At 42.3% G+C, this 16,263-nt stretch overlaps 1 protein-coding gene across 1 annotated transcript in view; it reads left to right on the top strand.

The window, feature by feature from the left end:
* Positions 1-16,263, top strand: part of SFMBT2 (Scm like with four mbt domains 2) — a gene marked incomplete at its 5' end in the record, with an annotated part of 107,840 nt that overhangs the window by 36,644 nt on the left and 54,933 nt on the right. The window contains 3 exons of the mRNA XM_082076069.1: positions 5,883-5,971; positions 9,063-9,309; positions 15,494-15,591. Of these exons, the coding sequence (XP_081932195.1) occupies positions 5,883-5,971; positions 9,063-9,309; positions 15,494-15,591 (434 nt within the window). The remainder of the gene's footprint in view (positions 1-5,882; positions 5,972-9,062; positions 9,310-15,493; positions 15,592-16,263) is intronic.

The following is a 16,263-nucleotide window of genomic DNA, read 5'->3' as shown; positions in this document are numbered from 1 at the left end:
GGGTGGTATGAATTAGGGTGAGATTAATCACGTGCTTGTAAATTAGTCCTTGTGCCCATCACACTTTGTGGTCGGAGTGGTCTTGTCAAGAGTATTTTCATTTGAAGGTTTGAACGACACATTTTCTCCTCTGTGGATTTTGTCTTCTGTAGAGGGACCTACCTCCCTCACGACATGGATCTCTTTGAAGGGATTTGAGGAGGACATTTCTTTTGCTTTATTTCTTGTGTTTCCCCTGCCTCCCATGATGTTAGCTGATGTCCTGAAGCTGCATTCAGCTTGACAGGTTGTGGGTGAGGGAAGTTCACAGAAGTCTTCTGGGAAGATGGGTCCATTGAAAGAGAGAGAAAATATAGATATCTGAGCCCCATGGGCTAGTCATGACTCACCGAAGTTATTTAAGGCAGGAAAAAATTGTTTTGAAAGTAGCAATACTAGTGGAGCTTAGGTCCATGCGGAAAAAGGATCCTTTGTCCTATCCATCTTCTCATCCCACCCGTTGGAAATGAAAATGTGAATTAGAGACTGGACATCGGTGCTTCAATTCGCAAGTGCTGAGCGTGATCTACCAGAGAAGCACCAGCATTTCCTGTGATGGATGCTCAGGTTGGGCACCCCTGTGTTACCCTGCCAGCCATTCCCATTTACCCAGCAGATTTTCCTTTGTTTGAATATTCTTGTTTAACATTTTTCTTGGTCCTCAAAGGCTTTTCCAGATACTGTGATCATTGAGATTCACTTCATTACTATCAAAAATTAATATTTACATTATAATGACTTGAACTGTAGTACTGAGAAGCCTGAGTGTGCCCTACAGGCGCACAAAAAAGTGTAAATCCTTGTTCCTAAAACTTCCAGTGCAACCTGTTGTCTCCCAGAGGTTTCCACAGTCCTTTTATTGACACCACAAAAGAAGAATAAAATAAAGCAAAACACCATATATGAGATTTGCTTGGTAAGGATGGTTCTGAAAGCACTCAGAAAGTGGGAGTAAGTTTTTGGGTTTTTTTCCTGTGTTTTTTGTTTGTTTGTTTGTTTTGTTTTGATTTTTTGTTTGTTTGGTTTTCTTTTTTGTTGTTGTTTAGTTGATTGGTTGGTTTTTGTTTTGTTGGATTTTTTTTAGCTGAGTCTTTTTAGTCTGAAAACAAACTTCACCTTGAGACTTTTGGACTTTGGAAGACCATAATCCATATTTGAATGTGGAGAGGGCCTGTGGCAGGATGCAAACCCCCCTCTCTCCCCCTCCCTCCTTCAGTATGGAAGGAGTAGGCACATCTCCCTCTCTCTCTGCTACTTGAGGCCAACAGCTTCTTTTGTTTGGCCCCAGAGCACCCTGGCCAGGACCATTAGGAGAAGGGAGTGCCGAGGCGCCACTGAGACGCTGGGCACCTGCGGCCAGTGTGGAGGATGTTTGGAGGCTCCAGGGGCACCCATAGCCAGTGTGGGGGTGCAGAGAAGCTTCTAGAATGCCTACAGTCAGATCTGATCAGCCAATATAAAAACGGGATTCTCATCGAGACTGCGCCCATTGTCGCGGGTCTCTCGGAGCATGAGCAAGATGCTGCTGCTGAGAGCCCCTCCCCGGGATGGAGACTCCACTTGCCTTGCCACCACGGGTGTCAGTAAAACTTCTCGCAGGATTGCGAGTATATTTATACTTTCCGTGCACATACGCACGTGTAACTTTCCATGCTCAATATGAGCACGTGTAAAATTAATCCTCGCATAATCGCGGGTGTATTTTCCTCCCATGATTCCACATAAGCACGTGTAACTTTCCGTGCACATTTGCACGCTTACTTTCTGTGCTTAATACAAGCACGTGTACTTTCCGTGCACAACACGAGCACGTGTATAAATTATTTATTCACACAATCGCGAGTGTATTTTCCTCCCGTGCTTCCACATAAGCACGTGTAATATTCCGTGCACATTTGCACGTGTAAGTAAATTAACCCTTGCAGGATTGCGAGTGTATTATAAATTTACTCTCGCAGAATCGCGAGTGTACACTTCCCGTACTCACTACGAGTATGTGTATCTCTTTTAAAATAATCCCACACTGTGTTTAGGCAAGTGTGTACTTCTCCGGGACTCAGGGACCGCTCCAGCATTGTTTTGGGTGAAGCCACGTGCATGCACTCTGTGGACCGCCTGTTGTATTAGTTGCTGCCCCTTAATAATTTTCCTCAACTGATATCCAAACCTGTATTTAAGTCACTTTTGGAGCGCTAAAACCCTGTTTCTCACTGGTTTAATAAAAGTTGTTTTGGACCCTGTTGTCCCTTAAACTAACCTCGGGGTGCCTCTGTCACAGGGCCCCATCTTATCTTGGTGTCTAAAAGCTGTGAGGTGCAAGTCTTTTTAAAAAGGGCAAGATTTATTTTTCTCTTTTTTTTTGAGAGGCATTGGAAGGGGGACTGACTGACAGACAGAGAGATCTGTGAATTGGGCACATAAGACATCTCAAATTGGGCATCTGGAAATAAAGGAGCCTGAAATCTGTTGTCAACTTTGAAAATCCTACTTCCCCCTCCTTCCCCCCTGCCTCCTGCCAGCTTTGGAACTTTGAACCGTGTTCTTTTTATCACATTTGTCATTCCTTAGTAATGAAGCTCTGGCATTCAAAATTTGGCTGACAACTTCATGAGTATGAGCCAAAATGAACTTAAACTTGCACCTTTCTCTGATGCACCCAATGCTATTTGCAGCAAGAGGCAGAAGTCTGAACTAGAGGGACTCCAGCCTCATTTATTACAGCAATTACTGTCTTCTTGCTGATGCCAAAATTAAGCTTGTGTTCTTTATTCTAATGTAGATGGACAGGAACCGTTGAGGTGAATGCATCAGGAATGTTGAGAGAGAAAATGCCATGTATAAACCATTTATTCTCAGGCTATTCCTTCCTCTTAAATAATGTAAAGGTCATAAATATTCTGGAAATCGTGTAGAATCAGTGCTGCAAAAGACTTTGAGCAGTTCCAGGCTAGCTTAGGTTTTATTTTATAGAGGCTCAAGTCCAGCACTTTAAAGTTTGTTAATTTTAAATACATTTAAATGCATTTTCAAGGTAATTTAGATCTATAAACTGAACGTATAGTTCAGGTGACACTGGGAAAACTGGCTTTGGGGGAAAAAGCACAACTCAGAAATGAGGTCTGATGTATGGTCTGCTGTGCATTAGCTTGTGTCTTTGTCTGTGGCCAACAAGGTATTTAGGGTATGAACTGAGCATGGGGCAGAGTCCAAGTGTGCCAAGTACCCGTGATCTGGAAGCAAGCACAACCATGAGCATGTTGTGCCAGGTTTTGTGGCCATGTCATGTATGGATGACCATGAGCCAGCACTGGGCCTTTGTGTCCTGGAAGGCAAATGGTACCTGGAGTGGATTAGAAGGGGGTTGATTATTAGGTTGAGAGAGGTTCTTCTTCCCTTCCACTCTGCCCTGGTCAGACAACATCTGGAATATTGTGTCCAGTTGTGGCCCCTCAGTTCCAGAAGGACAGGGAACTGCTGGAGAGAGTCCAGTGCAGAGCAACAAAGATGCTGAAGGGAGTGGAGCATCTCCCGTGTGAGGAAAGGCTGAGGGAGCTGGGGCTCTGGAGCTGGAGAAAAGGAGACTGAGGGGTGGCCTCATTAATGTTTATAAATATATAAAGGGTGAGTGTCAGGAGGATGGAGCCAGGCTCTTCTCAGTAACAACCAATGATAGGACAAGGGGTAATGGGTTCAAACTGGAACACAAAAGGTTCCACTTAAATTTGAGAAGAAACTTCTTCCTAGTGAGGGTGGCAGAGCCTGGCCCAGGCTGCCCAGGGAGGTTGTGGAGTCTCCTTCTCTGCAGACATTCCAACCTGCCTGGACATGTTCCTGTGTAACCTCATCTGGGTGTTCCTGCTCCGGCGGGGGGATTGGACTGGATCGAGGTCCCTTCCAATCCCTGACACTCTGTAATTCTGTGATTCTGTGATGTGTCCTTGGGCAAACTCAGTGCTTTCCCTTTGCTTTTCTTTAATTCAATTTTTGGCTTGAGGATGCGTTCTGAGAAGGCTTAGGTTTGGTTTGGGCATAAAGGTGTCAACATTTGTGCTCCCATTGCTGTTTGGATTTGCAGTCCGAAGTCCTCCTGCTCCAACCACAGAGGTCGTACCTTCTCAGAGGTCCCACAGCTCAGGTTCTGCGTTGTCGAGGCATTGCAGTAGCTGACACCCATCTCTGGGAAGGGCTGCAAACCACAGCCACTGATCTTTTAAAACATTTAGAAATCCCACCCTTATCTATGTGAAAGCATAAAGTGCTTCAGACTGGATTACTCTTGAGTGACTAACATGACATTTCCCCAAAGTGCGGAGCAAAGGACTCCGCTTCCTTTGAGCAAAACATAAGGACTGCTATAATTTAATTATTTTGGACCTGTGGTGGTTAATTAGAGCCTTTCCTGGGCTCCCCTGTGGGTTAATGGTCTTTAAACCATGTATCCAGTTGTTTGTTCAGATGAAATGTTTTAATTTTCAAATACTTGTGATTTTTCCCTTCCATAAGCGTTGCTATGTTAGCAACATCACTATACCACTGTTGGTTATCTCACACAAAAGTAAGATTTTTTGGGAGAGAAAAATGTTTGTTTTGAAATTTAATTCCCATTTACATGCAGGTAGAATTGAAGTCTGGTTTCTGGGTTTTTGATTTCAAATGCGTAATGTATTTGAAGTGGCATCGGAATCTCTAAAGCTGAGGTTTATTGAACTGCCTTTTGATGCCCAACTTCAACTGATTTCAACGGGAACTGAACCAGAATTTGAATCCTAGAGGCAACATTTGTATGTAACAGTTCAAATCTTAGAAACTGTGTGGATACAGATCCCTAAAGTGACGCACGCTTGCACTGTTTAGCTCAGAAGTTATTAAAACATTTTTTTGAAAATAAATAGATATTCCTGGCAAATTCTTTTAAGTCTTTTTTCTTACAAGTGTATTGACATGGTAGCTGACATATGATGTTGTGAGGGTTGATTTTTGTGCTTTGTGAGGGGATGCACATGGAGTTTCTGTTGTCCCATCCAGGAACTGAAAGTTTGCACAGGGCTTTTTTTTGCTTTCTCTGAGTTCATTAGTGAACAGACAAAGGGACCTTATGAATCATATCTGAACCTATGCAGTAAGCTGGATACAAGTGGTTACACAAGCAGTGGCCAGTTTTGAATGGGGGAGATAGAGATGATAAGGCACACTGTTGTAAATCACTGTCACTGTCAAGTGGAGCAACACCTTCCCTTCTTTTAATGGAATCATAGAATAGTTTGGGTTGGAAGGGACCTTCAAAGCTCATCCAGTGCCACTTGAACAAGTGTCCCTGAACAGGGACATCTTCACTCAGATCAGGTTGCTCAGAGCCCCGTCCGGCCTGGCCTGGGATGTCTCCAGGGATGGTTCATCCACCACCTCTCTGGCCAACCTGGGCCAGGCTCTCACCACCCTCAGGGGCAACAATTTCTTCCTCATGTCCATCCTGAATCTTCCCACCTTTAGTTGAAAACCATCACCCCTTGTCCTATCGCAACAGGTCCTGCTAAAAAGTCTGTCCCCATCCTATTTATAAGTCCCTTTTAAGTACTGAAAGGCCTCAATAAAGTCTCCCTGGAGCTTTCTTGTCTCCACGACAAACAACCCCAATGCTCTCAGCCTGATTTTGGGATGTAACCATCTGCATGGGTTGCCCAAGTAACTGGACCATAAACTGTCTTTTATTCTGCTCTGGATTACAATTGTATCTGAAACTTTAGAGCTGGTAAAACCTGAACAAAATGTTTCTAAAACACACAAGGCATGTTCATTGCAGTGTGCTGTGCTAAGCATTTCTTTTCTTTCCTCTCCCTCCCCAGCGATCAAAGAGAAATACATGGACTGGACGGAGTTTCTAATACATGATCTGACTGGCGCCCGGACTGCACCTGCAAATTTACTGGAAGGCGTATGTATTAGATTGCAGTTTCTATCCGATAACAGTGTCACGATGTGCATGCTGCAGCCGTGTTTGTGCTTCCAAAGTGTCAGGCTGTGTGTTTGCAGCGTCTGTGTGCTGGCAGCGTCATCGCTGGCCAAAAGTTGGTGGCAACGTTGCCTTTTATTCTGTTGGATCTGTTTCCTACCCAGTGATGGGTAGTTTGTCTTGCATTGAAGCTGGAAAGTGCTGCTTAGAAAGCTAGGTATTCAAAAAAGGCTGGGTGGTGGAGGAGAGCATTGAGGGAGTCCGTAGGAAGGACACAACCCCTTAGTACCCCTTAGATCCACTAAAATAATGAGCTGAGTTTTCAGGTCAGGACATAGTTTGAAGAGGGTTTAGCAGGTTGATGGGGATTTATGTGTTGTGGAAATACCTCCCCCAAGGACATTTTCTCCACCTAAACAGAGCAGTCAGATTTAGCAGGGAAGTCAGGTGAGGTGGCCTCAGTTGTCAGTAGTCAAGAGAGAAGAAGAGGCTGATTTTTTTAGATTCACCCCTATGGCCAAGAGCCCAGTCTGTGCAGTATATTCACAGGGGCAACTTGCACCTGGGACAGCCTCAGCTTGCCTTAAGATGTTGGACAAAAATCCTGCAGGTTCACCTTGAAGCTGTGGGAGCAGGGCACCTTCTCCATCAGGACCTACCCTGCTCTTGCATGGATGCTGTGTAGGCATTTGAAGAGGAGACAGCCCATCCTGCAGCAGATTATTCTCTCTGTGACTCTGTATTTAGGCCGGGAGTGAAGGCATACAGGTGGTTTACCTTTATGTACGCACTCAGGTTGCCTTTTTGGAAGAAAGTGTGCATCCAGGCACTGGTTTTGATCATTTTGTCCCTGGTCACTCCCACCTGCCATGACTGTGCCCTGTTTCCATGCAGCTTTGCAGTACGAGCTGCAATAATAGTGTACCATCAGGGTTACTTTTTTCCCCCAACCTGTTAGCCGAGCATCCCTTGCACACCCAAAATAACGCACATCCTCAGGCTGGCTGCATCCTTGTTCCTGGACCGCTCCCAGGTGGCACATGCAAAAAGCTATTGTGTCCAACACCCATCACGATGGCAAATGCCACCGCCAATCTCTCCATTGCCTTTCTGCAGGCAGAGAAAAGAGGCAGCTCCAGGCAGAAATGCAGAGAGGGAAAACAGTGCATTGGCTCGGAACAGTTTCTGACCTTTTTCTGGTGTTTTATGTAATATACATGCTTAGTGCTGTCTGTGTTGTGTGATGTATGTAACCTCCTGTCGACAGATTTGCTGCTCGTGAGTGCTGCAGATTGTTGTTATACTGTTAAATCAATATGTAGTGATACCTTTTTTTTTTTTTTTTAACGTGCTAGCTATGCATATAAAGAGTTCTTGCATTATGGTAAATGTTAATATTTCATGCAAGCCAATTATTAATTTTACCCGTTCAGTTCTCAGGGGTAAGTGACAACTCATTGGCTTAAAATTTAGCACACAAATCAGAGAAACAATATTCGCTTTTGAACAGCCAGGGATTTATTATAATGAGTTAAATCATTACACCATTGTTTCATATTAAAGAACGTTTTGTTGCAATGAAGCAGTTGTATGAGGGAAAAAAAGAGCATTGAATCAGTTATATTATTCAATTTTTACACTGCGTTTTGCCATGAAATAATATTTGAAGGTCACTTACATTGTAGAGGAGTGGCTTATAATGGCAAATACATTGTTTGGAGAAATAGCTATTAATCATAAAGCTGGTTAAAACTGTACATGTGATAAGGTTATAGTAAATTTTAATTACATTTTTAACCAAATTCTCATTCTGTTGCCTGCATTTTTGGCTTAAGAGAGATGTAATCAAAATTGGTTTCATTTCAAAGTCTTGAATATTTTCAAAATCCAATATGAAAGAGAACTTTTTTGAAAAATAAGGCTTTTTCCTCTCTTTTATTCCATAGCCACCCCTCGAAAGAACAATCCTAGACTTACTCTGATTTACAGAATTAATATTTTTAAAAAATACTGTGAAATGTTTATATTGTTTAATTAAGTAGGAGTGGGAAAAACACACACAAAAGCCCTTTTTTAAAAATATATTTTGCCTGTGCTTAGCATCTCCTGTGGGGACCAATGCTTCCAACTCTTGAGGTGTTTTTTCGTGCTGCTTTTAAAACCCTGGAATCAAGAAATTGCATAAGAATTGGCCTTTTTTTTTTTTTTTTATTTGTAAAGAAACTTAACCACTACATTAGTGGAGAAAAGCTTGACAACACAGAGATGCTCACAATCACAAAACAAAAATACTAAGCCCCCAAGGTATCATTCTGCAAAGCATCTCATGGTTTTTTAATGCCTGCAGTTGGCAGCTTTGCAGGTGTAAAGTTAAGCACATGTGTAGACTGTTGCAAAACTGGGATCACAGAAAATACTATATGTAAGGAAATAACCTCATTTACTGGGGTTTCTTGGGCTTGGTGGCTTGGTCCAGCAAATCCTGTGCACCTTGGACTTTGATCCCAAGGCCATTTGTGCTGGTGAGAACCTGCCCTTGGCTTTGGAGTAACCACCATAGACTCTTTCATCCATGTTGGTGGGGGGTAATTTGCTTTATACAACAGTAGGAATGAGATAAAGCTTTTGGTGGGACTGATCTGCACAGAGGGCAATTTTACTGTCATGCCCAAAGTAATTGCCTTTTAGGTAAATGCCAGTGTCCAGTCCTGTGATTGGTTATTATCAGCTGCAATCAATGAGAATTTGGTTTGAAATCCTCCAGCTTAACTGGGCTTCAAGTTGTTCAGGAGCAACTTAAGTGAATGTGCATTATGAGCTGTTCCACCTTTTATTATTCTTTTTTTTGTTGTTGTTGATGATGTCGGTTGAGAAATTAGCACAACTGTTGTTTTCTGTTTTACTTCTGAATTTGCACTTGGAAGACATTGGGTAAAATAGAAGAAGAACAGACTGTTTGCTGATCGCTTGGATGATGGTGTGAAAAACAAAAATAATCTTCTGCTGTCATCTGTTTCCTTGAGAAGTCTTCAAATAAAGTTTAAAATAAGGAGTTTTGCTTCTATTCAAACAGCCTCTGCGAGGAAAAAACCCTGTAGACCTCATTACAGTTGATTCCTTAATAGAGCTGCAGGATTCCCAGAATCCCTTTCAGTACTGGATAGTTAGTGTGGTTGAAAATGTTGGAGGAAGATTACGCCTTCGCTATGTGGGATTGGAGGAGACTGAATCCTATGACCAGTGGTTGTTTTACTTGGATTGCAGACTTCGACCAGTCGGTTGGTGTCAAGAGAATAAATACAGAATGGATCCACCTGCAGGTAAAGAGCCTCCTAAAAATATTGTCTCTCTTTTATGCTGTTTACTGATGTTTTGAGATACTCGTGCAACCCTTTTCTTCTTCTCCAGTATTCACGTTGCTTTGGCAGTAGTTTCTAGCTGTGACACAGATGACATGTGAGAGTCACCTAATTTACATTCAAAATCAGTCAGGTGAACTGTATTAAATGTATTTAATAAATTCAGTTTGGCTTAGCTCACTCCCGGAAGGAAGCAGCATCTAAGAAAAGCAGTTTTGTGCAGTTTTCCACCAAGAAGCAGACCCGATGGGGATAGTCCAAGGATGTTCCTGCTTGCCCAGCCCTTTGCAGTGGTGTTTCAGTGGCCAGGTCTTCCTGACCATACTGTAGACATCCTGGTGGAGGCCTCACTGGGAGCCAGTCTTCTACTGCCCAAATTAAGTCCTAGGTGACACCTCTGAGCATATATTAGGCCCTGTTTTCTTTCCTTTCACCCAAAGACCTCTTGCCCGTTTGTCTTCTTGTGGTCACACATGTTTCTCTTGGGTAGCAGTAGACCTCCATGAAATTTCCCAGGGCTGGAGAAAGTGTTTTGGGACCCTCATGGTCCTTCTAACACAGGTTTTTCATATTCTGCTGTAACATCGCTGTACAGCTGCCAAGTGAGACCCATCTTGTGTGTAACCAGTCAGAAAGTGCAGTGAGAGTGCTGGGTTTGTCCGTCTGTCCATGTCAGCTCACCCATTGAGGAGCTATGGGATGCCTGTTGCTATAAAGTAAGAAAATACTCCTTTGAGTAAGTGTAGATGGGGTCTTTCAGATTTAAAAGACCAAAGATTTTGTCCTGCAGTTTCTCCAAGGGACTGGATTCTCTGCGAGTAGTCAGACCAGATTCAACATCAGGAGATTGCAGCTCTCTGGAGTTGAGTTTAGTGTTCAAACCAGCTGGGAAGAAGGGAGATAGGGACTGCAGTTAAGTCAGTCTGAGATCAGGAACTGGAAGTCCCAAATCCAGGAGTGGGAGAAGTTCAAGGAACCTGAGCTGGGCCGAAGAGTCGGGATCAAGCAGGCTGGGCCAGGAGGCTGGGCAAGAACCGAGTTCAGGGGTCAGCTGGAATCAGACTCCAAGCATTAGGACTGGGTTTGGCAAAAGGAGCAGGATCACACCAGCAGTGCAAGGAGGAGTGCAGGGCTGAGTGGGGGGGAAAAAATAAGGTTTACTAAGGTTTAACAAGCAGGATAAGGCCAAGGGACCACAGGGCACAGCAGAGGCTCAGCTGCTTGCAGTGTCTTGGAAAAAAGCTTGCAGAGGCATTCACTGTCAGCTTCTGGGGCTTTTGGAGTTGTGCTTCCATCCAGGTTATACCCCATTACAGCGGGGCAGGTGAATTATCTCCACCACACCAGTAATAGTGGTCAAAACCTTGTAAAGGTTTCTGGGTGATTGCATTTCTCTCTTCTCAAGGTGTTTGGCTCTGTGTTGGTCTGACTTGAGTTGGCTGGATTAGTTGAGTCAAGTTGGTTGACTTGACTTCTCTTGGAGGCGGGGATCTTGTTAAACATGACAGCTTGGGCTGTTGCATGGTCTTCTTTGGTGCAGAAAGTGGGCAGCATCTCTATTTTTCATAAAGCTTTGACTTATACCTGTGGCCACAAATCTGTTTGTTAAGTCCTGTGGAGCATGGCCACCAGTTGCTAGCTGTTTGCACCTCCAAGCTAGATGCCCTAGGACTACTGTTTCCCTTGAGAGATGAAGTCCTTTCTTGGTTAATGCACAAGTTTTGGCCCAGCAGACCTATTCCACCTTTTTCTGTGTAGGTGAACAACTTGTCCAGCTCCATGACTTGTTTTTCTTGTGTCACGGGTGAAGTTTTCCCATGGGTGTCAAATGATAGCAGAAAGGTAACCCTCCTTTGGGTGGATATTTCTGCTATGACTGCTGTCCATCACATCTGTCCTTCACAGAGCAGTTAGCCCAATACTTGCAGTTGTTGTGTTCACAACTCTATCTGGGTCTTGGGTCCAAGTCGGGATCTCAAATGCTTTTTGGAAGCCTGTGTTTTTCTTCACTAGTTGGTAGGAATCAATGTTCCACATCACTTCTTAATTAGATACACATGCTGGAGAGCATGAATATCACTCAGTCTGTTACTTTACAGAGTATTTGTGTTACAGAGAAACGCTTTTTCATTGACTATCTTTGAACCCTCTTGGCCTGTATAGGTTTGGTGAATCAATGCAGAAACAGCCCAAATGAGATTTGTGCTTCCTCTTTGTTTATTGTATTGTCTTTCTACTCTTTTCTCTTTTTATCCAGTTGTACTTCCTTCTCTATGGATTCCTTCCTCCACCTTTTTTTTAATGTTCAGTTTTTCAGTTGTCTTGTCTCAAAACTTCTTATTGGACTCTTTGCTGAAGTTGTTTATGTTTCTTCTCCTCTCTCCTTGATTTAACTGCTTTAAAAATTTCTTTCTCTTGTGTTCTTATCTGTCTTCATCTGATATCTGTTTCCTCTCTTTGTCATTTTCTCTGGTCATTCACTTTTTAGTGAACATTGTTATTAATAAATTCAGTGCCTCAGATCTTCTTCCTGACTTCCAATGAATTAAATAGGTGGTCATTACATCTCCTAAAGTTGTATCTCACAGGAGTTGGCTGAGAAAAGACCCTTTGGGTCTGAACCTTTCCATTTCATCACAGGTCTTCTCATGAATGCTCCCTACTTCTGGTCTACCCAGTTTTCAGGCTCTGCGCTGCAGGGAATAGCCAGTCAGAAAAGGGAATCTGATGATTTTCCAGAGGCAAGAATGCTGGTTGTGCCACCTCTGACTTTGTGGACTATATCAGCTGTTTGATGTCCACCCAACAACAATATGTTCACAAAGCACAATGGATGAATAAAGCTCATGAGACAGTTGTGGTATCACATTAACCCAGAGGAGCAAGAGGGAAGAGGCCAAGTGGCTGTCTTAGGGGATCTATTTCAAATTAAAGGGTCTGCAAAAGAAATCTGGGAGCAAACAAGTAGGCAAGCAGTCGTGAGTTGTCAGGATGAGAAGGTGGCAGCAGAGGGCTCTAAAGAAACTCAGGGATGAAGCTATTAAACCACAAATTGTCAAAGGATGCAATTTCCTATGGACCCCAGGCCAGGAGAGTGTGCCAGGGACACACCTCTGCCTGCTTACATCCTATTGACTTCTGTAGTAAATAGAATATGGACTAGGAAGACCTTCATTGTGTGAAAGACTTCGTATGGACCTTCTTGGGAAAGAGAGGTAGTGTGTGGGCAGTATGTTGGCTTTTTACACATCAGGGATTAAATTCACCTGCTGTAGTGTAGACCTCGAAAAGACAGCTCAGCATGAGCTATTGCTTTCTCTTTATGATCAGTGGAGAAAAGGGGATGCCTAAGACATGTCTAGCACAGGCCAGATGAAATGACATCTTCATAAGCCTGTTTTTTCCCCTTGGGGGTTGAAAGCAAGGAACACAGACCCCGTTGTCTAACTTGAACATCTGAAGCCAGCTGAGTGATTCCTTGATTGATAACAGGAACAGCCTTAGACTGCATATCAAAGCTGTTATGAATAGATACCGAGGACATGCAGTTCCTCCCAAATCAGGCTGTGTGTTCAATTGCTGTCAAATGCAGATGTTCATCTGCAAGTCAGTTCTGCAGGTTGTTGCAGTGCTTTGCCTGCCCTTGACTTGGGTGCTGTGTGTTCTCCTTTATCTTTATTTCCCTTTGTGTCTGGGCCGTGATTCTTCTGTGTTGATCGACCTGTAGAACCTTCTAAGTTGGGTTTCACTTGGCACAGCTGTTTGCGGTCAGTCTTTTCAAGATTTCAAGAGCATTTCATATAAAGGAGATCCCATGGATCCAAATGTCTGCAGTATTTTGGGTGGAAATGTCTCTTTTCTGAAAACTGTCCACATTCCAGCCCCCACTTAATGTGCAAGAGGGTTCTGTCTTCTCCAGATATATATCTGAATCCAAAATAAGCCTCCTTGCTAGTACAAATTAGCAGAGGCCGCTTGACACAGACCCACTGATGGTCTTGCCTCGACTGCTTATGTAGGAAGGGATCGTCTAATTTTATGTTACGTTCTATTTAAAGACAAATTGGCAGTCATTTTAATTGCTCACTCCTTGTTAACCTAAACACAAATTGACACAGTACACTTTGTTCAATTACCTGCAACCCCGTCACTTAAGCAAAACGCTTTATGCTCTTTTAACTGTGTGATTTAGTGTCTATGTACTTACCAACCTAAGTGAGCTGCGAGTAATTAAATGCACGTATGATATTGCTTGCTGTTTATTGAAACCATTGGAATTGTCTTAATCTCTCAAAGTTTGTTCACACTTCCCAAAGAAGTTGCTGCTTGTTGTCACTGGTTTTGAGCAAAGTCACCCCAAATGCCACTTTCTTCTTCTTTCCTGTGCTTCACTGCCGTCACGATAGAAATCGAAGGTCTGTTTTTAGTTTGCTGTGTCCAGGGAGCATACAGCAGGGTTTTCCAAAACTCAGACTTTTTGTTAGTTGAAACAACAGGCTGGCTGCAGCTTGGGATAAAATAATGTTGTATTATTTCCCTGTTTGGCATCATTTAAGTCAAAAAAGGGAAAAAAGTGGAGTCGTTGCTTTCCATGGGCTTCAAACTGATCAGAGCTCCTAAAAGGAAGGGGGAACTGGAGCAACAAGGCTATAAAATAATGAACAATTAGATAACGAGTGCACTTCTTAACACTTGTGACTACTGCACACACTGTAAACAAAGACTTGAAATGGATATTCCCATTAATAACTAGGCAGTTGATGAATTAAAAATATAGCCCTGAAAGGTTAATGTTTCCCTTTAAGTGTGTTTAAATTCATATGCATATCCTTGATGTCTGCTCTGAAGTAGTGAGGTTTGATATAGTGGAAGTATAAATACACCCACTTCCACTGAGTGATTCTGCAAATCCTGTTTTGATAAGGTCTTAAATCTGTTGAGATCAGAGCATAAAATTCTCTTGTACTGTCAGTGCTAGGTGAAAACAGTGCTTGCCAATTCCTTTTTTTTAATACATATTTTTATTTCCTCCTTCGGAATTGTAAGATACAGCAGTAAATCTTTGGTAGCTAGTAAATATATACGGTTATTAGATGTACAGAATTTAAATGCAAATTGGGCCAAATTGAACTGTGATCTAAGTGCATGAAGCTAAACTGACAGAAGAAGAACCTCACACTATTCACTCTCTGTCAAGGTTCAAGTTTATTATTGAGTGAATGTTCATTTCCATTTTAATAATTGTTGCAATCTATCTACCTATCTTGTCTCTTTAAGACCTTGATATGAATGTTCTGCAATAACTTGTTATGTGCAGGATAACAATATGTTTTCTAGGGCAGAAGTAAATCCAAGACAATGTTCTTCATCATGGCATTGTTTCCTACATTGTTTCCTTTGATTATTCGTAGACATTTCACTGTACTGAGCCATAAAGGGCTTGTTAATATAATGGTTTAATAATATTAAACCTATTTAAAGAAACATGCTGAAAGCAATGTGAATCTGCACGAAGATGTTGCCTGGAAGTATAATAATGAAGATTCATAAGTGTTTGAATTGGTGTGATAGTCTGGTTTGAGTGTGTGGTACCAACAAATAGTCCTGGGTAGAGATGTAGCTGAAATGGTCCTTCCCACACTTACCCCCACTACAAAAACCCCAACCCTGCAATAAATAATAATAATAATAATAATAATAATAATAATAATAATAATACCCTTTCAAATGAACAGAAGCTTTGGTAAAGGTATTTCTGGTTTTGTTCAGATATAACTAATACTTGCTGAAGACCTGAGGCTCCTCAAACTGGAAAACATCATTTTTTTTGAGAACTGAAAATCAAAGGAGAGTTTTTGTTATTTTCAAGTAATGAGATAACACGGTTGTCGTTTCTTCAACAGGAAATGAAGGACATGTATTTTTCTGGGGTTTACTTCAGGATATAAAGCACAATCTTCCTCAAATGTGGCCCTGCTAGTTGCTTTTGTGTTGAATTTATCCACGCTATACAGCTCAGAATTTACACACTGTTCATTTCACTTGTACTATCCATTTTTATGACATAGGAACTTAAGTCTTTCAAAAACGTTTGATCCCCAAACAGTCACCTCTTGATTTTATTTTTCTTCTGTCATTGCTTTAGATATTTATTCTCTGAAGACTATATCCGAGTGGAAATGCGCTCTGGAAAAATCCCTTAACGATGCAGCAAATTTTCCTCTTCCAATGGAAGTGTTCAAGGTAAAAGACACACGTTTTTCCTTCAGTTACAGAACCTGACAATGAATAAATATCATGTTTAGTGGTTTATGTTTAACTTCTGCAGTAATAACAGTTGCTGCTTTAATGCATCACCGTGAAAGCCACAAGTGAGATATTTGTCTAAAATGCAGTTTTACTCTCATGGAGATGTTCATCTGAGAACGGATTTCTTGCAGTGTTTTATAGGGGCTGGGGGTGATCAGCACTGATTTCTCCAAGGTTATTTTTAATGTGTTCTGACTCTGTTAGACCTGTGCAAAGGCATCGTCTACAACTGTGAAATTGTAGGGCTACAAATGTGAAAGTTGTCGTCAGCTACGCAGCTTTTTGTGAGCCTTGCACCAACATTTTCATCTGATCATGAGCCACAAGTCAGAGAAACCTCCTTCAGGGACCTGTAGTGGAAGTGGGAGATCATTTTGCTCCCACATCTTTTAATCTTTTTTTCTTTTTTTCTTTCCTCACTCTGTTTTTTAATAGTTAGAGATGTGCTCCAGCCCTGAGGCAGCAGCTTTAATTTCCCATCTAAATCTGCACTGCTATTAATTATGACGGCTCCAGATAATCCCAATTTCTAGCTGTGCCTGTAAGGTTTCTAACAGTTACGTCCTCGCTGCGGTGAGATGGGCAGCATGGCCGTGGGTGCAAGAG

The sequence above is a fragment of the Streptopelia decaocto genome (assembly GCF_964273445.1).
Source record: "Streptopelia decaocto genome assembly, chromosome: 1".
Taxonomy (NCBI): Eukaryota; Metazoa; Chordata; class Aves; order Columbiformes; family Columbidae; genus Streptopelia; species Streptopelia decaocto.
The sequence above is the reverse complement of the archived record's forward strand: the minus strand, read 5'-3'. Positions and strand labels throughout refer to the sequence as shown.